The 24030-nt window shown below is 41.2% G+C and overlaps 1 protein-coding gene across 1 annotated transcript in view; it reads right to left on the reverse strand.

Annotated features, from left to right (window-relative positions):
- Positions 1-24030, reverse strand: part of TNFRSF8 (TNF receptor superfamily member 8) — a 67199-nt gene that overhangs the window by 23008 nt on the left and 20161 nt on the right. The window contains exons 3-4 of the mRNA XM_043997239.1: positions 6570-6692; positions 3403-3555 (exon numbers count right to left, since the gene is read on the reverse strand). Coding sequence (XP_043853174.1) covers positions 3403-3555; positions 6570-6692 — 276 coding nt within the window. The remainder of the gene's footprint in view (positions 1-3402; positions 3556-6569; positions 6693-24030) is intronic.

Genomic DNA, 24030 nt, shown 5'->3' on the forward strand with positions numbered 1-24030 from the left:
GGCAGAAACTGGATTTCTTTTTGCTGGTGTTTGCAATCCCAAAGAATGATCACCATACCTGTGTTTCATCAAGGAAACACCCCTTGTTTCTTGAAGAAACAAAAGGGGGACTGTAATAATTGGAATGATGCCACCTTCTGGAGACTTACTGCAGGATGCTCCGCCATGAGGAGAAGGCATCTGAGGACAAGACATGCGGCTCTTTGGCATCAGGAAGTGATGTTTGCTTGTGGGAGGAAGAGGGGGCAAGGCTGGTGCTCTCGCTTTCTTTCCTCAGGACGCGGGTGGAGAAGGGGGCTAGAAATGCACTCTCTCTTTAACAGACAGATGAATCTAGGCCTTTCTCTTTCTTTTTCACCAAATTCTTATTCTCCTTAATAAATGCTTAAAAGTCTAACTCTTGGGGCAGCTAGATGGCGCAGTGGATAGAGCACCAGCCCTGGAATCAGGAGTACCTGAGTTCAAATCCGGCCTCAGACACTTAACACTTAACTAGCTGTGTGACCCTGGGCAAGTCACTTAACCCCAATTGCCTCACTAAAAAAAAAAAAAAAAAGTCTAACTCTTGCTAAACCTTATAATTTATTGGCGACCATTCATTAGATGTTTTAGACAGACTAGCTGGAATTTTAGTCCCTTACACCTTGCACATAGAAAGTGTTTAATAAATGCTTGCTTACTTTCTAAAGTGCTTTGTGAACCTTAAAGCACTTTACCAGTGCTAGCTTCAATGTCATCGTCATCATCATCACCACCACCACCACCATCATCATCATGCTTAAGAAATCCTAGCAGAAAGCACTCATCAAACGGGCTTGGGAAAGCTGAGCTCTTATCCTGGCTTTCCTGACTAGCTTTCACTCAAGGATAAGAGGAAGGGTCTGGGGATTCTTAACCTGGGGAAGTGAAGACTTACAGAGGATGGAATAGTTGTCTTCCAGGATTTCAAGGGCTACCAGATTGGAAAGGGATATTATTCCTGCTTGATTCTGATGGTAGGAATTGGGAGCAGTAGGTAGGAGTTGTGCAAAAAGCTTCCTATTAAGACTGACCACCCATTGATGGGGAAATGAACATGAACACAATATAATATTATTGCCCATAAACTATAAGAATATGAAGAATTCAGCAGGCTGCCCAATTAATCCACTCATTCTTCCTGTGAATTCCCTGGTCCAGTCATCCGTCCTTTCCCATCACTCCCCTATAGGCATTGTCTTTATGAGAATATAATCACCTTGAGAATAGGAACTGGATTTGCTTTTGTTTCTGGGTCCCTGGCAATCCAAACAGTCATTGGTATGTGTTAAAGGCTTAATAAATGATTTTCCATCCATCCATCCATCCATTCATTCATTCATTCATTCATTCATTCGGAGACGCATGGGGAAAACTGTACAAAATGCTACAGAACAAAGCAAATAGGACCAGGAGAACAAAATGACTACAACTATATAAATGGAAAGAACAACAAAACTGAAATAGAACACTCTGTAATTATAATAGCCAAGAAGCTTGGCCTGGGGGAAAGAATTGGGAGAATGAATGCACCTCCTTCCACTCTGTGGAGAGATGGAAGGGGGGAAGGGAACAAACATTTATATAGTGCCTACTATATGCCAGGAACTGTGCCAAGCACTTTACAAACACAGGGAGGAAGGAAACAAGAACTTATTAAGTGCCTACTGTATGCAAGGCAGTGTGCTAAGTGCTTTTTATAAATAATTTCTCATTTGATCCTCAATACAACCCTATGAAACAGGTACTTTTGTTATCCTCGTTTTACAGTTGAGGAAACTGAGGCAGACAAGTAAAATGACTTGCTCAGGGTCACATAGCTCAGAAGTGACTGAGGCCAGATTGGAACTCAGATCTTTTGTTGTTGTTGTTGTTGTTGTTTGTGGGGAAATGGGGTTAAGTGACTTGTCCAGGGTCATACAGCTAGTAAGTGTCAAGTGTCTGAGGCTGGATTTGAACTCAGGTACTCCTGAATCCAGGGCTGGTGCTTTATCCACTGTGCCACCTAGCTGCCCCTCTTCCATTTAAAAACTCAAGTAAGATAACATATATAATACTCTGAAAACCTTAAAGAGATACATAAATTATTATACATATTTTATATTACAATATAGAACATAATATATAACTATATTATTATAATTATATCTCTAGATGTACTATACATATCGTCTCTCTTGTTGGAATGTATGACCCTCGAGGGCAAGGATGATGCTAAGTGCTGGGCATAGAGACAAAAGTGAAACCACGATTTCCATCAAGGATTTTACATTCTAGCAAGAGAGATAATACATGGGTAATAAATGCTTGTTGATCAGGCAGCTAGGTGGCTCAGTGGATAGAGCACTGGCTCTGGATTTAGGAGGACCTGAGTTCAAATCTGACCTCAGACACTTAACACTTACTATCTGTGTGACCCTGGGCAAGTCACTTAACCCCAATTGCCTCACCAAAAATAAATAAACAAACAAACAAACAAACAAATAAATGCTTGTTGATAAAGGGACTGATTGATTGAAGAGGCAGTATGGCATCGTGGGGAAAGAACTATCTCAGGAATCGGGAAGAACTGAATTCAAGCTCATCCTATGTGACTCTGGGCAAATCATTAAATCTCTCGGTGGCCTAGAGAGCTCTCTAAGGGTACAGGTTACAAAAGATTTGCTAATCTACATTGGCGAAGAGTGTTTCTTCAATGGGAGCTCTCTACACAGATGAAATCACAATTATTATCCCTACCTACCCCTCCCCCCCAAGAAAAGACCTGGGTTCAAATGTTGACTTTATCATATTTTAAACTATGTGATCTTGGGCAAGTCCCTTAACTGTCTGGCCTTCAGTTTTCTCATTGGTAAAATGATGGGATTGGACTAGATCAAAGCTTCTTAAATTGTGGGTTGGGACCCCATATAGGGTCGTGTAACTGAATGTGGGGGTCACCAAAAATTTGGCAGAGAATATTTGATTTGTATACCTATTTTATATACCTATATACATGGGGTCGTCTAAAAATTTCTCAGGCGAAAAGGGGTTGAGAGTGGAAAAAGATGACCTGAGAGATTGCTTTCAGCTCTAAACCTGTGATTCTAAACAAGGAGAATAATTACCAGACCCACATTCTTTTTTTTTCAGACCCACATTCTTAAAGAAAAAAAGACAGCCCCACCCTTCTCACCCTGTTTTGAAGGAGTGTTCTATTCTATCCATCATCCAACCCAACTGTACTAAAGGGTAACAATACCCAAGTAACAGCCTAAGCTGACTTATGGGCTAGAGGTCATTCACTTCAAGGTGACTGGGTGGGGGGTAGGGATCTGAAGCCTCTGGGGTGGGGAGAGGTAGGAAGGCTGCAGGGAAGGAGATAGTGGGATAGAGATTCCCTACCTTGGAGTTGAACTCTCTTTCCTGGTGGGCACAGGGAGTGTTTTGTACAACGGGCACAGGAGTTGGCAGCTGCTGTTTCACAGAACATGCCAGGCCGGCATTCACAGACCCGAGGGGAGTTCCAGGTGCAAGAAGACTTCTCCACCAGGTCATCTGGAGAGAAGAGACCATTCAAGAACAATCTGATAGAGCTTGAAGGAAGAGGGTTAGCTGAGGGGACTCTGGAGAGGTAACAGAATTTGGGGATGGATACAAAGGGACCATAAGAAGGCGGGAGGAATACCAGGGAGCAATTACCTAGTGCCCTGAGGGCAGCCTATTTTTTCCAAAGGGATAATTTCAGAGGAATATAAATTCCACATGGGTAGGTACAGTTTTTCATTTCATCTTTATATATCCAGCTCTTTGCACAGTCCCTTAGACCCAGTGGCAACTGAATCAATGCTTATTGGCTTGGCTTGGATTGGGTTATATTGGACTGGATTGGGTTGGATTAGGTTGGGTTAAATTGGATTAGATTGGATTGAAGGGTAGTCTGAGGAGGTGGAACAGCTTTTCCCAATAAGCTATGTGGCATGGTTCATAGAGAATTAGGAAGACCTGGGTTCAAATCCTGATTCTGACCCCAAGCAAGACACTCCTCCCTCTCTGATCTTCAGATTCCTCATCTGTAAAGTGAGAGGGTTAGCCCACTCTAAGGTCCCTTCTGGCTCTAAATCTATTTTATGCTTTCCAAGGTGCTTTCACATGCATTATCTTCCTCATTCAAAGACACATTCATGTACTTCTCTTAAGGCCCGCACACTGTACCCTACAAACCAGCTCCTCCTGCTGACTTCTTATTTCTGTTAAGATTCCACTGCTTTTCTAAAACCTTGGGGTCTGTCAACTTCCACATCACACCAATATGACCAATATGAAGTCACTTGACATATACTTTACTTTCTCACCTCTGCACGTTTGCTCACAAAGTTCCTTCCATCTAAAAAGTTCTGGTGCACCACTGCATGTAGGACACTGAATGTCCTACCCATGCTTCATGTCCAGTTCAAATGCTACTTCCTCTGTGAAACCTTCTCTGATCCCTCTCCTCTCTACCCCAAGCCAGCAGTACACTTTCCCTTTGTCAGATCTTAAAGCACTCTGTCCTTCCTATGTGGACTTATCCTGTTTTGCCTTGTGCTATAATGATTGGTCTTTCATGTCTGATTTCCCCTACTAGACTAATAGCCCTTCAAGGGTAGGAAACATATCCTATTAACTTCTGTACCCTCCTCTTAGCCCCCAAACACAGAGCCTTGCACATAATAGGCCAGTGGCACATTTGGGTTTTTTAAATTATTTTTAATTTAAAAAAAATTTTGGCACACTTGTTAAATGAATGAACGATTAGATAAACAGATAGGCCATTGGCACATTTGGGTTTTTTAAATTATTTTTAATTTAAGAAAAAATTTTGGCACACTTGTTAAATGAATGAATGATTAGACAAACGGATGGATTGAATGTGCTCTGAAATATAACAACCTACGAGGTTATTTTTGCTATTACAACAAGCACTTCCTCAACACTTCCAAAGATCAATGGTTTCATCATCATGGGTACTACCGCTGACTCACAAAGCACAGATCCTCTCCTTTTTTGTAGTCAGTTCTTTTCATGAGCTATCATATGCCCCCCACAAAAACACAACCCATCACCTAGTGGCTACATTTCAGGCAGTGAGCCTCTCTGGGTTTATCTGGGCTGGTCCTAGATAAGAGCACAGAACCAGACTCAGTATGAGTCAGAAGAGTTATACAGAGGCTGAAAAAGAGGAAGTGCTCTTCCGATGTGTTCAGAGAGGAAGAGCACCCAGGACTAGGGAAGTGAGAATCCTTGTGCTCACATGGTCAGACCACACCCAGAGCATTGTGGTCAGTTCTGGGTGCCACATTTTAGGCAGGACATGGATCCATCAGAGGGCTGGGGGTGTTTAGCTTGGTGGGAGTGGGGAACTAATTGCTTTATTCAAAAGTATGACATGAGATAAGCCATGTAAAGAGCTTGGCCAACCTTAAAGCCCTCTATAAATGCCATATTTCGGGTCTTAAGGGCTGTCCAGTAGAAGAGGAATGAGACCAATTTAGCTTGGCCTCAGAAAGGAAAATTGGGATCAATGAGTAAAAGTGCCAGTGATACACATTTAGGCCTGATGTCAGGAAAAAAAATCCTCACAATTAGAGTTAAGCCAAAGGGATATGGGTTTCCTCTCTAAGAAGTACACTGGGGGGCAGCTAGGTGGCGCAGTGGATAGAGCACCGGCCCTGGAGTCAGGAGGACCTGAGTTCAATTCCGGCCTCAGACACTTAACACTTACTAGCTGTATGACCCTGGGCAAGTCACTTAACCCTCATTGCCCTGCAAAACAAAACAAAACAAAACAAAACAAAACAAAACAAAACCAAAAAACAGCAACAATTTATACAACAGAAGCGGGTGCTATTATTATTCTACTTTGTACTAGACAAAACTGAGACAAACAGGGTAGGTAACCTGCCCAGGGGTCACACAGCTAGTAACTGAGACTGGATTTGAACTCAGATCTTCCTGACTCCAGGCCTAGCACTCTCTCTTCTCTAATACCTAACTTCCTCTATACTGATGTGAATGAAAAGAACCTATCTGAATTCAGATTCTACACAGCGTCTAATCTTGGTTCTAAATAATTAATGACAAAATACATTTCCCTGCTCTCGGTAGAGAGGTAGGGAAATGTAGGGAGGGGGACTATAGATACAAAAGGTTGCATACACTGTCAGGAGCAACTCCTTTGTTAGTTTGATTTTGGTGGGGCTCTCCAGGCATTATGGGTTATTGAAAAGTTACAGCAGTTAAAAAAAAAAAAAAAGCAAAAATACCAATAAAACACTTAAAAATAAAAGATGGCTCTCTCTGGCCTATAATGATGAGGTTGTAAGGGCTGGCTTAGGGAAACTAACCAGCTAGCTCCTAACCAGCAAGTTCTAGGGTACTCCTCTTTCTCATTGGCCTCATGGGACACGCATGCGAACAATGCACACGCACACACACACACACACACACACACACACACACAATCCCTTCATAGGTGAGAAAGGACAGAATGGGGAAATGGATCAATGAATGGGTAGGGGCAAGGACAATACCTTCAAGGCAGGTAACACAAGACTGGCATCGGGGTTTCCGCTCATTTTCCATGTAATGGTCCTCACCACACTTCTTTATGCAGTCTTGGGGCTTTTGGGGACATGACTTCCAAGACACATAATCTAGAAGAGAGAACAGAGTTGTTCTAGGTCTTCGTGGAACAGTATAGCAAGAGTAGGTCTGGAGAAAAGAGACCTAAGGTTCCCTGGTTGTGGGACCCTGGACTAGTCACTTGATGGCCCTAAGTCTTGTTTCCTTATCTATAAAAAAGGAACATTGATTTAGAGCTAGAAAAGCTCTCAGAGGGCATTTTGGGTCTTCAGGACACCACTTCTTCTTGGTTTTCCTCCTACCAATCCGACCACTTCTTCTCTATCTCCTTTTCTGGATCCTCCTCCAGATCATGCCCTCAAACCACAGGGACCCTCTTCTCTTCCCCCTCTATACTACCTCACTTGGTGACCTCATCCATTCCCATGGATTTAATTACCACCTCTGTGCTGATGATTCTCAGATCTACCTGTTCTGCCACAATCTCTCTGCTGAGCTCCATTCTCAAATCTCTGCCTTCCAAATTATCTTGTACTGCATGTCCAGAAGACATCTTGAATTCAATATGTCCAGAATGGAGATCGTTATCTTTCCACCTGAACCGTTCCCACCTCCCATCTTTCCTATTACTGTAGAGGTCAACACCATTCTCCCAATTCCTCAGGCTTACAGCTTAAGACTCCTCACTATCTCTCACCCTCCACATCCAGTCTGCTGCGGAGGCTTTATAACATCTCTCAAACATTTTCCCTTCTTTCCTCTGATACTGCCACCATCTTGGTGTGGATCCTCAATAACTCATGCTTGGACTCTTGCCTGATGGTGAGTTGGCCTGCCTCAAGTCTTTCCTCTCTCCAATCAATCCTGTATTTGGCTACCAAAGAACACAGAAAACAATGTACTAATTGAAAGGATCCCAGACACATTGTGGCTAAATTAAAATTTTTCATTGAAAAATAACAAATTCTGCAAACGGCTAGAAGAAAGACTTCCAAATACATGGGAAAGGAAATTTGAATAATACAATACTATTCTTTTCTCACCAGAAAAACACAGAAAATAATGGAATAATTTGTTTTGAAGACTAAAGGAGCTCAAGTTGCAGCCCAAGGTGAGCTACCCTGAAAATTTGAGCTCAACCATGAATGGAAAAAGATGGGTGTTCAACAATAAAATAATACTCAAAAGATTCTTAGAAAGCAAGATCACAGAGAATGAAAAAGATGTTACAGGACCAAAAAAGGGGAAGTGACCCGATTTTTTAAAAATGAGGAAAGAGTACAGTCTGCACACTATAGTTAAATGTTTGTTGACTACAGGCCAGTGAATTTGACTTTCAATTCCTGGAAAATTTTTGAAAAAACAACAACAACATTAAATAAAGAAATGATTCATGAAAAACAACTTAAAAAGCAATTGGTGATTACAAAGATATAGTATGGCATCATAAGAACAACTAAATGTCATCTTCTTCTCTGATAAGGTTACTAGGCTAGTAGATTATGGAAATAGTTTACACATAATTCACCTACATTTCAGCAAAGCATTTTGCAAAGTTGTTCGTGTTATTATTGGGGGGAAGTATTATTGGTATTGTATTAATATTTCATGGTATTATTGGGGAGATGTAGGCCAGATAACAGGCTGAACAACCTGACCTGAAGAGACACTGCACCCAGCAGGCAGTTTTGTAAGGATTCTATAGGATAGAAATGACTTAATAGTAACCAACTTACTGGAGGAAAGCTTTCTCACCCTGGAAGTTCACTCCAACCCTTCTTCTCACAATGGAAGTATCCTCACTGCCTGTGGCCCTGCCTCTGATGGCCTGATTCTTTCCAGAACCTCAATTTTAAGGTGGAATCCCAGGCCAACCATGTTTTTGTTCCTCTCCATGCTACACTTATGACTCTTTGGATTTTGTCTACCATGCCCCAATATAGATAGTCTTCTCCTCCTTGAGTTTCCTTTTATGAGTTGTCATCTTCCACTAGAAAGTGAGTTCCTTGAAGGCAAAGCTAGGTGGCACAGTAGATAAAGCACCGACCCTGGATTCAGGAGGACCTGAGTTCAAATGCGGCCTCAGACGCTTGACACTTACTAGCTGTGTGACCCTGGGCAAGTCACTTAACCCTCATTGCCCCGCCGAAAAAAAACCCCAAAACCCAACTGTCTTTCTTTCACTCAATAAGCACTTTAAGTACCTACTATGTGCCAGAAACTGTGCTAAGTGCTGGGGATACAAAAAAAAAAGGCAAAAGACAGTCACTGCCCTCAAGAAGCTTACAGTCTAATGGCAGAGACAAGATGCAACCAATATTATATTTGTATTCCCAGCTCTTAGCAAAGTACCTGCCACATAATAAGGGCTTATAAAATGCCTGTTGACTTGGCCAGAGGTGGGTAGATTCAGATCTGATTGAATATCAGGAAAATAGTAATGAATAGATTGATGTTAACTTAGAGGGAGGTCTCTAGGGGAGTGCCTCAGAGATCTGTGTTTACATTGGTCAACAGTGTTCAGCATTTTTATCAGTGCCTTGGATGAAGATCCATACTTGGTATGCATAGAAAACATGCTGATGAACTGAATCTGGGAGGAATAGCTAGCATATTTGACAATCAGGATCCAAAAAGATCTCAATAGACTAGAACAGGGGTCAGTAAACTATGATCTGGGAACCAAACCTAGAACATCTGAAGGGCCAAATTCAGCCCATTGCCTGTTTTTGTATGACACATGAATTAAGAGTAGGTTTTTGGGGTTTTTTTTACAGTTTTAGATATATGAAAACTTTATTTCAAAAAGCAAAAAAAATATTTTCAGCCTGCTAAGCTGTACAAAAACAGATAGCAAGTCAAATTTTGCCTTCAGGTGGGCTAGAATTGGTCCATAGGCCATATTTTGCTGATCCTTGAACTAGAAAAATGGATAAGATAAAATGAAATAGGAATAAATGTAAAGTTTGACATAAGTTCAAAAATCACCTTCCCTTAAGATATGGGGGTTTTAGTGGACTAAATATTGCATATAAGACAACAGGGTGAGATGGCTGCCAGAAAACTGAAGTTACCCAGTATGAATTTAGAAGAACAGAATGTGTAAAACACCAGCAATACTAGACCCGCTAGACTCTGTCCTGGTCAGATCCCACCTAGGCTACAAAAATGCTCCATTTTAAGAAGGATTCTAACAGACTGGAGCATATCTGGAAAGGAGGGAAAACAATCAGCCGAAGATCAACAGCGTTTAGCCAGAAAAAAAGATTGGGGGGAAACACAATAGCTATTGTGAGATATCTAAAAAGCAGTCAAGTAGAAGGGGAAATAGATTTGGTCCTCTTGGCTCCAGAGGGAGGACAAAAGTTGAAGTAAAGGTGGGAAGGCACAAAAAGGCAGGTTTCGTTTTGATGTCAGGAAATCCTTCCTAGAAATTTGAGGCTACCCTGATCAGCACTGGGAAGGACTGGTTTCCTTCTCCTTGGAGGTCTTTAAGCAAAGGGAAAAGGAATGCTTTCTGAAGAGGTGGAAAGGGGTATCATTGTTCAGGCATTGATAGGGCTCAGTGGCCTCTGAGGTCCCTTCTAGCTCTGAAATGCATTGATTTCATAGGAATATAACATCTTGCCCTTTTCAGAATGTTGTCAAACTTTTTGGTCTCAGGATTCCTTTACACTAAAAACATTATTGGTAACTCTCCAAAGAATTTTGGTTTATGTCAGTTATATCTATGAATGTTTATCATATTAGAAATTAGCATGTCAGTATTATAATGGAATCTTTTATTTTTAAATTTTCTTTTAATTTTTATTATTAAGGGTTCAAGACATTGCTCCTGCAACTTATGGCTAACTAAAAGCCTGTCTTTCATTAATATTAACCTCATCTGACCAAAATTTGTCCCATAGGATGTGAAAATGTACTTAAGGCCTTAAAAGTTCCTTAAATAATAAGAAGCCAGAGGAAGAATCTCAATTGTTCTTGACTCCTCAGCAACATGTAATCTCTGCCTCCCCCCAATCAGCCTATTTGTGAACCCTCTAGAGGTAGTTTAATCTATAACCTGACTTAGTTTACCTATGAAGTCTGTTTAACTAGGTTTATTATGAGATTATGACTCTAAGTTTATTCAACTTTTATGACATCAAAGAAAGCATGGGATTATGGGTCTGTCTTTTCTTTACCTTTTATGACCTCAGAGATTGCAATATGTAAAGGAATTATTGATGTCACTCTGATATAATTTTGACTATATATTATTAAGTTGATTTCTAACCCACCAACACAAGCTGTCTCTAGAAGTAAGCTCAGCCAAGTCTTTACAATGCTTTACAATACAAGGATGAGCCTTGACAAGAGAATCATAAATAGAACACTGACCGTCAAATGTGTTCCTCTTCTTCCCTGGACATAGATGCCTACCTTGGCCTCAAAAGCATAAGCAAACAGGCCATATGAGCAGGACAGTAAGGATATTAAACTAACTCCAGGAGGGGATCACTTTTGTGAAAAGAAATATAGGATAGGGAGGGAGTCTCCAGGTCAGAGAGAGCCTTGAATGTCAGATAGAGAGAGCCTTGAATGTCAAGGAGAGTAAGTTTGGATTCCACACAGGAGCCACTGATAGAGGATGGAGATTCATCTTCTGTATTCCACTAATGTGAGAGAATTCCCTCAGCATATGCTTAGTTCATTCTTCTAGGCTGATGTTGGCCCTTGGCAGAACCCCTGGAGAGTATCTGCTCAACTACCCTTGGGGACAAGAGGAAGATCAGGGCATTGCAGCTGGAAGAGATCTCAAAGATTATCTAATTAAGCTCCTTCTTTTAAAGATAAGGAAACACTCCAGAAAGGAAAGTGACTTGCCCACTATCATACCTATAGTCAGTATTAAAGTCAGGATTTGAACTCAGGTTCTCTCCCTCTAGTGGCTACCATACCACACTGCTTTCTTGAGTCAGAGGGCCTGAGTTTCAATATTGGGCACTAGTATTTACTATCTGGGTAAATTTAGACAGGTCTCTTCCTTTTTTTGTTTTGTTTTGTTTTGAATTTTCTCCTTTCCCTTTCAGTTTTTCTCTCAGTAAAATGAGGGGATTCAGGGTCCCTGAACTTGTTTTTTAAAAAATGTTTTGATAACTATATTTCAATATAATTGCTTCCTTTGTAATCCTGTGTTTTATTTTCTTCATTTAATGGCATGACTCCAAGAAGTCCCTAGGCTTCTCCACAATGCCCAAGGGATCCTCTAAAGTCCCTTCCAACTCAAAATCCCATGATCCCTTGCCCCATTTTTCTGGGGAATGGAGTTTGGGTGTGGGGAGAGAGACCTAGAATTTTCAGCCTCTCTCTCTCTCTCTCTCTCTCTCTCTCTCTCTCTCTCTCTCTCTCTCTCTCTCTATCACTTTGAAAAACAATGAGGGTTAAGTGACTTGCCCAGGGTCACACAGCTAGTAAGTGTCAAGTGTCTGAGGCCGGATTTGAACTCAGGTCTTCCTGAATTCAGGGCCCGTGCTCTATCCACTGCACCACCTAGCTGCCTCCATTAGCCTCTCTTTTCTCCTTCTACCTTAACCTGGAGAAAGGAAGGAAGGGGTTCTACCACACGGAGCCCTCCACCTCCCTTCTCACCCCTTCTTTATGCTTCCCTCAAATCTACCATCCCAGTAAGCCCCATGCAAATTCTGCCACTGAAGGCCAAGTATTTAAGTCAAGAAGCAAATGTCAGAAATTTCCTTCCCAGAGCAAGAGGGGGTTTTTGTGTGTATGTGTGTCTGGTGTTTGGTTTTTTTTTTCTTTCTTCTGTCCGGAAGCAACCCCACTAGGTAAAACACCAGCAAAATGCCCCGCCCACTGTTCCTCTCTTCCCCATGCATCTGGCTGACTTCCAGGATGAGTTATAGTTACTGTCCTCCTTAGGGGAGGGAGGGAAGAGTGTTCCCCCCATGAGTCACTGTGGCTGGGGGAGAGGGGAGGGGAACCCCATTCACAACACCCTACTGCCCTGGACTTCTCCTGCTCCCCAATCCCTGTGCCTGAGTCTGTAAATAGCACCTACCCATCCCCATGACACCTCATCAGGTTAGTGATGGAGGGGCCAGGGAATTGAAAGGAAGTCAATTTCTTCCTGATGCCGCGTGTGGTTAATGACCTGGCAGAAATAACACAGAAACCCAAGAGTTGAATTATAGTAGACAGGACTCAGAGCCCTCCCTGCTTTGGGAGCTGGGAAAAGCTATTGGTAGAAGTTTTGGAGAGTTGGGGAGGGTGAGGGGGGAGTGTAGGGGAGGAGGAGCATGCTGGGATTTGAAAGATGAAATATCAGAGGAGGAAGAGATTGCTTTTGGCAGGGGCAATCAGAGAGTGCCTCTCAGAAGAGGGGGCAGTCTGCGCTGGGACTTGAAATTTATGGAAGACTTCAACAAGAGCTGTTTTTTGGGGGGAGGGGAAGAATTTCAGGGACAGAAATTGTCTTTATGCAAAGGCTTGAAGGCAGGAAGGTACAGAAGCCCACACAGTGAATAGTTCCTTTTGGTTGGAAGGGTAGAGCAAGAAATCAAGCTAGAGAAATGGGCTTAATGGCAGGCCACAACAGGCTGTTTTCCATTTTGTCTCTGCTCTCTGTCCCCAGCTCAGAGCAGGGTCATGGCCCGGGATCCAGGAAGTCCTGGGTTCTGACATATACCTGCTATGCCACTCTGGGCAAGTCACCCAAACACTCAGGACCCTCTGGGTCTATAAATTGCAGAGAAGATGCCAACTAGCATTGGTAAAGGCACTTCCCAGTTTCTTGCCAATGAAATCACGTATCTGGTCCCCACCCCCCAGCACTTAGCTCCATGTTCTAGGTGTTGTAAGCACTTAATAGGTTCAAGATGGATTTGATGGTAAAAGACCCTGAAAGGTAGACTGATTTTTTCCTACCACAACCATGATTTCATTGGTGTAAGGGATTTCTAGTAAGGGAATCTCTTGTACCAATCAGTCATTTATTAAGCACCTACTATGCTAGACAACGAGGTAGGGAAGCAAAGCATTAAGCTAGCCACCGGGGACACAGAGACTAAAACTAGGAAACAGTTGAAGAAATGATTATTAGTTGGCTGATTTTTCATTCATTCGCTTATTAGAGGCAGTTAAGTGGGTAGTGGATAGAGCACTGAGTCTAGAGTCAGAAAGAGTTCAAATCTAGCCTCATACACTTCTTAGCTATGTAATTCTGGCCAAGTCACTTAATCTGTGTGCCTCACTTTCCTGAACTGTAAAATGAAGGTAATAATAGCACCTACCTAGCAGAGTTGTTCAAGGATCAAGAGATAATATTTGTAAAGCACTCAGAATAGTGTCTAGCAATAGTAGGTGCTTAATAAATATTTGTTTCCTTTCTTCCTTCTGCAATTTAGCCCCTAGAGTACCAAAAGGTAAGGTGACTTGACCAGAGTCATGTAGCCAGGATGTGTTAGAGGCAGGACATGAACCCAGGTCTTCATGATACCGAGGATGGTGACCATGCCCTGCTGCCTCTCTTCCTAACAAATTAAAACTAGCAATGTATATTCATTAAATGAATGAATGAGGTCTGGGATCTCTCCCTAGCTTTGTCAATGCTATGCTCTTCCCCCCCCCCATCAGTTTAAGACTTATGCCCTACAAGAACCTTGATCTCTAATCTTTTCATCTTCTTCATGGTCTGCACATAGTAGGAGCTTAGAACTGGTGAGTCAGAGTCCTTGCTAAACCCCACCCCATCCACCTCATAGGACAGAACCATTGACAGGACAGTATAAGATACTATGTGAAAGCACTTACAGTTTACACAGCCACACAAATATGAGGTATCACTGATACAATCTGGCTCAACAATTTCAACAAATATTTATTAAGCACTTAGTGTATGCAGAGTATTTGCTATCCTGAGGGAGACCAAAAAATTAGCTAAAACTCAGTCCCTGCTTTTATAGAGCTTATAGCCCATATGTTTGTCCTTGGTTCTCAAAGAGGAACACAACATCGAGGTGATGTCATGACTTGCACTGAATTAGATTTAAGTGAAGGAGGGCTGTGCAAAGTCACCAGCCTCATTCTCTCTACCAGCCATCTAGGTCCAGTGGCAAGATATACATCAGGACGACTGGAGTTGGCCTTGATGTTCCAGACAATTGGGGTTAAGTGACTTGCCCAGGGTTTGAGAGCTAATAAGTGTCTGAGGTAAGATTTGAATTCAGGTCCTCTCAATTTCAGGACCAGTGCTCTATCCACTGTGCCACCTAGCTGTCCCATAAAACTTAGAATTTATACCTTAGCAGACAGATAAGATACCAATACAGATCACTGAATTACATAAGGTTACTGTTGTTATTGATTTGTGCCTGACTCGTTGTGACTCCATGAACCATACTGTCCATGCGGTTTTCTTGGCAAAGATACTAGAATGGTTTGCCATTTCCTTCTCCAGTGGATTGAGGCAAACAGAGGTTGAGTGACTTGCCTAGGGTCACACAGCTAGTAAGTATCTGAGGCTGGATTTGAACTTAGGTTTTCCTGACTCCAGGCCCAGCAATCTATCCACTGAACCATCTAGCAGCTCTGATAAGTGTGTTAGGGACGTGCAAAGTAATGTGTCATGAGAGGTCTAAGAAGAAATTATTTCATCAATATGCATTTATTAAGCTCCTGCTATATTCCAGATATTGTGCTAGATGCTAGGCATATAGAAAAAAAAGTAAAATTACTGACTTGAAGGTAATCAGGAAAGGTGGTACTTGAGTTGGACTATAATCAATCAACTAGCATTTATTAAAAATAATATAGAAATTCAAAACACAAGAAGGGGAAGAGAGAAGATTCCAAGCATACTCACTCCCTACATGAGCTTTGCTAGATTATAAAGGCAGCTCGGTGATTCTGAGGACCAGACAGAGAACTGTTCCTCAGATGAATGTGCGGAGAGGGTCCTGTCTAAAGACAGAGCAGACTGAAGTAACAAAGACTGCCAAACATTGTGGTGCACCAACTTATTTGCAGGACTATTTTTAGATTTTTAAAGTTTGTAACTTGACAAAAATGTAAATTAAGTCAAATAATTATTTGGAAGCCAAGGACTGTTGGGTTCATTTCTGATAGAAAGGTGGATTTCTTGAGTTTTACTTTTTAATTATCATTAGCAACAGCAGCTGACATTTATTAAGTCGTGTGTGTGTGTGTGTGTGTGTGTGTGTGTGTGTGTGTGTGTGTGTGTGTTGCTATGCTAAATGATGCAGACACAAAGAAAGGCAAAAAAACATTCCCTGCTCTAAAGAAGCTCATAGTCTGATGGAGGAGACAACATGCAAACAATTATATACAAACTGATATTTATGAGGTAAATTGACTATAATCTCAAAGGGAAGGAGCAAACATTGAGGGGGATTGGGAAAGGTCTCTTGAAGAAGGTGGGATTTGAGATGAGTCTTAAAAGAGGCCAAGGAGTTATAGTCAAATCACTAACCACCAGGAGGTTCAAATTGTAGGCATAAAAGGTTAAGATGACAGCAGAAGAGAAGTTAAGAAGGCAAGAAATGAGATAAACAGAAGAAGCAGATATAGGAGACTTCAGAATAGACAGCTGACTCACAGTTTTGCTAGGAACTTGATGACTGGAGTAGAATCATTGCTTTGCTTGTTGGGTGGAGAAAGACTGGAATAGTTGCTGGAAGCTCACTTGAGCTTAATCCTCCTATATGAAGCCTGTGAGGCTACTGCTCTTCAGCTACCATCAACAGCTGAGAGAGGGGAAATCTCTTAGTGATACCTGTGTTGCCTTCTGTCCTCTCTGGCATCAGAGAAACAGAAGGGAAAGATAGGTTTGCTTTGGCTGAAAGAAGACTCTTGGAGGGCAGCTAGGTGGCGAAGTGGATAGAGCACCAGCCCCTGATTCAGGAGGACCTGAGTTCAAACCTGACCTCAGACACTTAACAGTTACTAGCTGTGTGACCCTGGGCAAGTCACTTGACCCCAATGGCCTCACCAAAAAAAAAAAAAAAAGAGAGAGAGAGAGAGAGAAGATTCTTGGAGCTTATTGGACAAAATAGAATTTCCTACTATTTGCAGAGCAGGGGAGCTTGGAAGTTCTCTAGCTTAAGAACTTTTGACTTTTCAGTGAAAGAGTGTGGGGCAGCTAGGTGGTGCAGTAGATAAAGCACCAGCCCTGGATTCAGGAGGACCTGAGTTCAAATCCAGCCTAAGACACTTGACACTTGCTAGTTGTGTGACCCTGGGCAAGTCACTTAACCCTCATTGCCCCCCACCCCCCCAAAAAAAAAAGAAAGAAAGAGTATGACACTTTTCTCAGCACCCTGTTAAGAGAGGCTGAAAGCAAAAAGAGCTTATCACTGATCCATTAGCTTGAAAGCAAAAAGAAAAGTTTTGCCAAGTAGAAGAGCAATTACCATTAGCAGAGAAGCAGCTTTGTGAGGCATAGATTGTTCCTGAAGGGAACAAGGATGTCAAGGCCTGAAGCCCAGATATGTAGGTTGCCCCAGGAAGATGGGTTTCTCTACTCATGTGTCTCCCTGCAGTTTCTAAAAGTTTCTCTCCCCAACATACTTCATACATTGGTAGGAAAGTGTGGCCCAGGTTTTATTGAGTAACTGTTATAGTTGATTTATTGTTACTTTTGCTTTCTATTGAGTAAATATTTGGTTATTACTGCTTTTGCCTTATCATTAAGTAAATGCTATATTTTAATAGTTAATAGTAAATGTTCATCTTATTTGGTATTTGTTAATTTCAGAATTAAAAAAAGAATTTAAAGAAAAGTGGACGAACAAAGTTAATGGTGTCAATTATGACTGATTTTTGTAGAAATTTGAAGCACACCAGCAGGGGCTCAGAAGCTAAAGTAGTGAGTAATAGAACTGTCCCCTCCCCCCAAACACACACACACACACACACACACAGTGTTACCCCTACTATTCTAAGCGAGGGTTTTGAGTCATAGATATGGTCATCACTTCTCTCTGGAAACACCAGACCTGTTAGCATGAGTAAAGGTTCAGTGAGCAAATCAACCCAGAGATCAAGATTGGGGAAAAGGCATACCACACCTGAGGCTGCAAATGCATTTACTTCATGTGTGTATATATGTAGATGTGTGTATGTATATATATATATATGTTTGTGTGTGTACATGTATGTATAAACTTATATGGTATTTTCCCAGGTTGAATATAAGATCCTGAATATGAGTATCATTCAATTTTTGTCTTTATATCCTTAGCATACAAGAAATGCCTTGCACATGGTAGGCACTTATTTTACACAGTAAGTGTACACAGGTCTAGTCATTAGTTGAAATAAGTATTGGTGGATGAGTTCTAAATGTTTAACTGCATATCATTATCTGCACAATAGTTTTGCTTCATTTGGGTTTTCCTGTGTGATCCCACTTGAGAGGTTCTGCCTACAACATACTGGGGTTTGATATAATCAGCAAAATCATTTGCAAACAGGAGCATCTAGAGGGCCTTGTGATATCGTTATCATTCAGACTCTGCTGGACAATTCCCACATAAATTACTTGACATTTACTATATACTATATGTTCTGTATTTACATATCTTATATTTCTTATACTCCATATGCTGCATGTATCTAAATACACATTTGTATGTATTCTTTTATTTACTGTGTGTGTATATGAATGAACATATATTTTACTTTATATATGTATATCTAGCTATAAACTTTTATATATATATATATATATATATATATATACAGATATCCTTTATTTATCCTCATTCCATCTCACCCAGAATGTTGCAATTGTCTTCTAATTGGTCTTTATGGCTCAAGTTTCTTCCTACTCAAATCCATCTTCCACATAGCTGACAAAATAATTTTCCTGAGGCCCAGGAGCCCATAGAGTGTCAGAGCTGGGAGGGACATTGGCTCAGCAGTTCTTGAATAGAATCAATTACAGAATGGAATCAAATAGAAAATAGAAAATCAATATTTGATTTTCTCGAATAGAAAGATAAGAATAACATAGTCCATATCCCTGATAAGCTTCTAGTCTATCAGTAATATTAGTTCTCATCTGGACTCATACTAATCTTACAAATTTCCTTTTTTTTCTTTTTTTTTTTGGGGGGGGGCAGGGCAATGAGGGTTAAGTGACTTGCCCAGGGTCACACAGCTAGTAAGTGTCAAGTGTCTGAGGCCAGATTTGAAATCAGGTCCTCCTGAATCCAGGGCCAGTGCTTTATCCACTGTGCCACCCAGCTGCCCCCACATATTTTATACAATCCTCACAATACCCCTGAGATGTAGGTGCTATTATCATCCCCCGTTTTGCCAATAAGAAAACTGAGGCTGAGAGAAGTTTGCATGCTGTCTCCCCCATTGGCTCTTCAGGAAATTATTTATTTTTTTGCCTTTCTTTGTATCCCCAGCTTAGCATAACGCCTAGCACACAGTACACAATAAATTCTAGTCGACTAATTGATTAGAAAGTTGACCTTAACTATATTCTTCTCAACAATGCAATGGTACAGAAGAGTTCCAGGGAACTCATGATAGAAGAGGATCTCCAAATCCAAGAAAAAAAAAGAACTGTGGAGTATAGATGCTGAATGAACCATACTATTTCTTTTGTCTTTGGTGCTGTTGTTTTTTTTTTCTATTTTGAGGTTTTGCATCATTGCTCTGATTTTTTCTCTTATAACATGACTAATGCAGAAATAGGATTAATGTTATTATGTGTATATATACATATGTGTGTGTGTATATATATATGTATATGTATATGTATATGTATATGTATATGTATGTGTATGTGTATATGTATATGTGTGTGTATGTGTATATATATATATATATATATAACCTATATCAGATTACCTGCTGTCTAGGGGAGGGGGGAGGGAGAAAAATCTGAAATTGTAAAGCTTGTATAAACAAAAGTTGAGAACTATCTTTACATGTAACAGAAAAAAAAGTACTTTATTAATTAAAAAAAAAAAAGAAAGTTGACCTTAGGTCTTCCTGTCTCCCCGTCAAGTGCCCTAGACACAACATCACCTTTAGCACCCCCATTTTACAACACCCTTTAATGTGGTTATTCTGCCTCCACTCAAAGCCCACACCCAGAAAAGGGGAGGGGCAACCCACAACCTCTTCATACCTTTCCACTTTGGGAGAGCCTGCATTGGTGTTTTTTTCCCCGGACATCTGGCCTGAACAGACCTCTCTGCTTCTATTCACTGCCCCAAGTTTTGGCCTCTGAGGCCAAAGAGAAGTCTGCCCCCGCCCCTTGCAATCCTTTAAAGACTGGAGCACAGCACTCATGTCTCTCTGCCCTCTCTGCTGCCCAGTCTTCTCTTCTCCAGGCCAAACATGGATCACTTCTTCAGCGATCCCTTAAATGGCACTGGTGAAAATGCAAAAAGATCCAATGGAGTCTCCAAGATTCAAAGTACATGAGAAGATTCCTCAAGACCCTGTGCCATTCTGCAAGACCTCTTCGGATGCTTGCCAATTTCTCAGTCATTCCTAAACTGGGGCGACCAGAATTTAGCACAACTTTGAGGCCTTGGCAACCCAGGGAGACCACTGACAGAGGCATGGTATGTGCTACTGACCTGTGATCTGCATCATTGCAGGGAAAGCCCACGACAGCGAAACTGTATAGCTTTTGAAATACTGACTCGTGTGCTGATGCAATCTGTCTTATCTCCAAGATCAAACTGTCTGGCCTTAGAGGGCAGAGACCAACTCAGGGTTGGTTGGAGGGGGTTTTTCTGTACTCCACAAAAGACAACCCTAAGTACCTAGAACATGCAATAAATGTCTGTTTATTAAAATACAGGGTGGGCAGTTACTATGGACTTTTATTATTGTCTTACCATCTAGAAAATGGGCTATTTCACCACCATCATACACTTCTTAAATCAGCATTGACACAGTGGATAAAGCACTGGCCCTGGATTCAGGAGGACCTGAGTTCAAATCCGGCCTCAGACACTTGACACTTACTAACTGTGTGACCCTGGGCAAGTCACTTAACCCTCATTGCCTCGCAAACAAACAAACAAACAAAAAATAAAACAAAAATCAGCATTGACATGATAATGGGGTTTTGAGTAGCAAGACACTCATCAAGGCCAAGTCCACCATTTTATAGAGGAAGAAACAGAGGCCCAGTCTAAAAAGGGATTTACATAGCTACTAGGAAGCATCAGAGCTGAAATTTAAACCCAGGGCCTCTGACTCCAGTTAGGTATTCTTTCCACTCTGCAACACTGCCTCTTGCAGAACAGCTATCATGTCTAAAGCACAAGGCAGAAGGTGGCATGCAGAGCCAAAGAACCAACAGCAATTACATAGCTCTTCAAGTTTTGCAAAACACTTTACTGATATTATGACTTTTTATCTTCACAACAATCCTAGGAGATAAGTGTTATTATTATCCCCATTTTACAGATGGGGAAACCGAGGCAGAGAGCTGTTAAGTGAATTATCCAGGGTCATCCGCAGCTAGGAAGTGTACAACAACTGTAAGAGGTAGGGGTTATTATTATCTGCCTAAGATCATATTTGAATTCAGCTCTTCCCAACTCCAGGTCCAATATTCTATCCATTATACCACCCACCAGCTTCTATAGAGGTACAGAACTCATCACCTTCTCCTATTCCATCAACCCAAATCTGCTTCTCCTCTTAAGCTACCTGTCTAGATGAAGGAAATGGGGATGTCTGGCCTGGAGAAGAGAAGGTCGAGGATATGACAGCTACCTTCTGCTTGGCCTCAGGAGGAAGAAATGAGACAAAGCTTAGGCATGTTGTCAGGGAAAAGTTACTAGTCATTTCCTATCCCCAAATGGAAGACACTGACTTGGGAGGCAGTGGGTTCTCTCTCACTGGTTTCCAAGTAGAGTCTGAATGACCACTTGCCAGCTATGTCCATTATGACAGAGCTGTGCTGGAGCCAGCTCAATCCAGCTTGTGAGAGTCAATTGTTAAATTTTTGGTGTGAACATTTACCCCCTTGGAAATTGGCAAATACTATACGTCAGGGCCTAATTTATTGCTGTTAGTTGTCTAGATTTAAGAAATGTTAATAATCTTGGTTAAACTTAAAAGTGTACCGTCAAAAGAGGATTTGGGGGCAACCGTAACACACTCCATTTTGTCCTATAGTTGCTGTTATTATAAATGTAAATTATAGTTTGTATTGTTATTTATAAAGAAGTGTAAATATTAATACCAATATATTTGATATGTAAATGACATAATTATTATGTTATTCGGTTTAGTCATTTTTCAGTTGTGTCTGACTCTTTGTGACCCCATCTGGGGTTTTCTTGGCTCATTTTACAGGTGAGGAAACTGAGGCAAACAGAATTAAGTGACTTGCCCATGGTCACACAGCTGGGAAGTGTCTGGGGCCACATTTGAACTTAGGAAGATGAGTCTTCCTGACTCCAGGCCCAGAACTCTATCCACTGAGCCACCTCGCAGTCCCTATTATGTTATATATAATATTACATGTAAATATACTTTAAATAAATGTAAATATGTTACATGTATTTACGTCTTGCATAACATATACTAAACGGCTCTTTGGTACCTCTCTTTTCCCTAAATTTGTAAAAAAAAATTTGCAGGACTTTGAATAGTTCCAGAAACTATCTCCTTCCCTTTATTTTATCTAACAAAGCCCTAGCGGCTTAACAAATGTTGATTAACTAACTAACAAATAAAGAAGATACTGTTTCCTTTGGTCCTGTGTAAATGACTATGCTACAGAACACATTCTTTCCTTTGTAATAATTTAATCTTCCTCTTCCTTTTTTTTTCATCCTCTTATTTTTAAAAACAATGTTCCTTTTCCGTATTTTTTTTTTTGGTGAGGCAATTGGAGTTAAGTGACTTGCCCAGGGTCACACAGCTAGTGTCTGAGTGTCAAGTGTCTGAGGTCGGATTTGAACTCAGGTACTCCTGACTCTAGGGCCGGTGCTCTATCTACTGCACTACCTAGCTGCCCCGCTTTTCTGTATTTTTTCCTAAATTCTTATCTTACCCAAAACTGCTTTGTACTCTCTCCAGGCCACTTAGCTCAGAAGGAGAGGAGATATATAGATATAAATATGGATATACATATACATCTGTCATCTATGGAATTGTGAAACACATACATTGGTCACCTACTAAGGGTATGTGTCAGACACTTGAGTGGATACATAAATTGCAGTTTACTTGTCGGCCTGTATCCTAAGCGGGCTTATTTGTGCAGTGGCTAGCTTGACTTTGACAATTCTAGCAACAGTACCATGCATTTTCAGAGAGCTGGTTGGTAACCATTTATTTACCAGTACATCCCTGATTATAGTGGACCAGACCAAAACACTCATAAGGTGCCTTCTAACACTCAGATTCTCTCATTCTGAGAGTTGCCAAATCTTGTCAATTCTTTCTTCTCTTTTCTTTTTTTTTTTTTTGTGGGGCAATGAGGGTTAAGTGACTTGCCCAGGGTCACACAGTTAGTAAGTGTCAAGTGTCTGAGGCCAGATTTGAACTCAGGTCCTCCTGAATCCAGGGCCAGTGCTTTATCCACTGTGCCACCTAGCTGCCCCTAAGTCTTGTCAATTCTACCCACAAAAGATTCTATCCTTCCCTAACTTTCCATTCCTATGGGACAACAAACCAATTCAGGCCTTCATCTCTAGTATCATGATTCAGAACAAGAAGGAACCCAAGAGATCACCTCATCTGAGCCCCTTCTCTTTCAGATAAGGACTCTGAGATCATTATAGATAAAATGTCTTATCCAAGGCCACAGGAGTAGAGTAGCAAAGGCAGTATTCAAATCCTAATCTGACCTCAAGTCCAGTACTGTCCATGCACCTCTCACCTGATTTATTATTTTTTTTCACCTGATTTATTATAACAGCCCTAGTCTAAACAGTCCCCCTGCCTATGGTGTCTCCAATCTATCTCTGACACAGCTGTCAAAATAATCTTCCAAATGTACAAGTCCAAATGTTCACATCTCTACTCAATCCAGCAGGCTACATGAAGCCATGATGGGGAAATGTTTAACAAAATAAATAAAAATCCAGTGCAACATAGATAATGTTAACTTGTGGTTTTCTAATTCAATCCATACCCCTCATCTCTATTTGAATTTGACATCTCTGGTCTATAGAAAAATCTACAACTCCTTATCCTATCCTTCTATGTTCCCAAGGTCTGGCTCCAAACCCTATGTCCAGACTTATTTGCATCATGCTTCCCATTTGGGTGTGTCTCTACATCAGCCAATCACAACTGATCACCATTCTCAGCATCCTGACTCATACATTTGTGTGAGCTCTCCACCATAGATGGAACTGATTCAGGTCTGTTGAGATCCTTCAGGTCTCAGGG

Source organism: Dromiciops gliroides, chromosome 3 (assembly GCF_019393635.1).
Source record: "Dromiciops gliroides isolate mDroGli1 chromosome 3, mDroGli1.pri, whole genome shotgun sequence".
Lineage (NCBI taxonomy): Eukaryota > Metazoa > Chordata > Mammalia > Microbiotheria > Microbiotheriidae > Dromiciops > Dromiciops gliroides.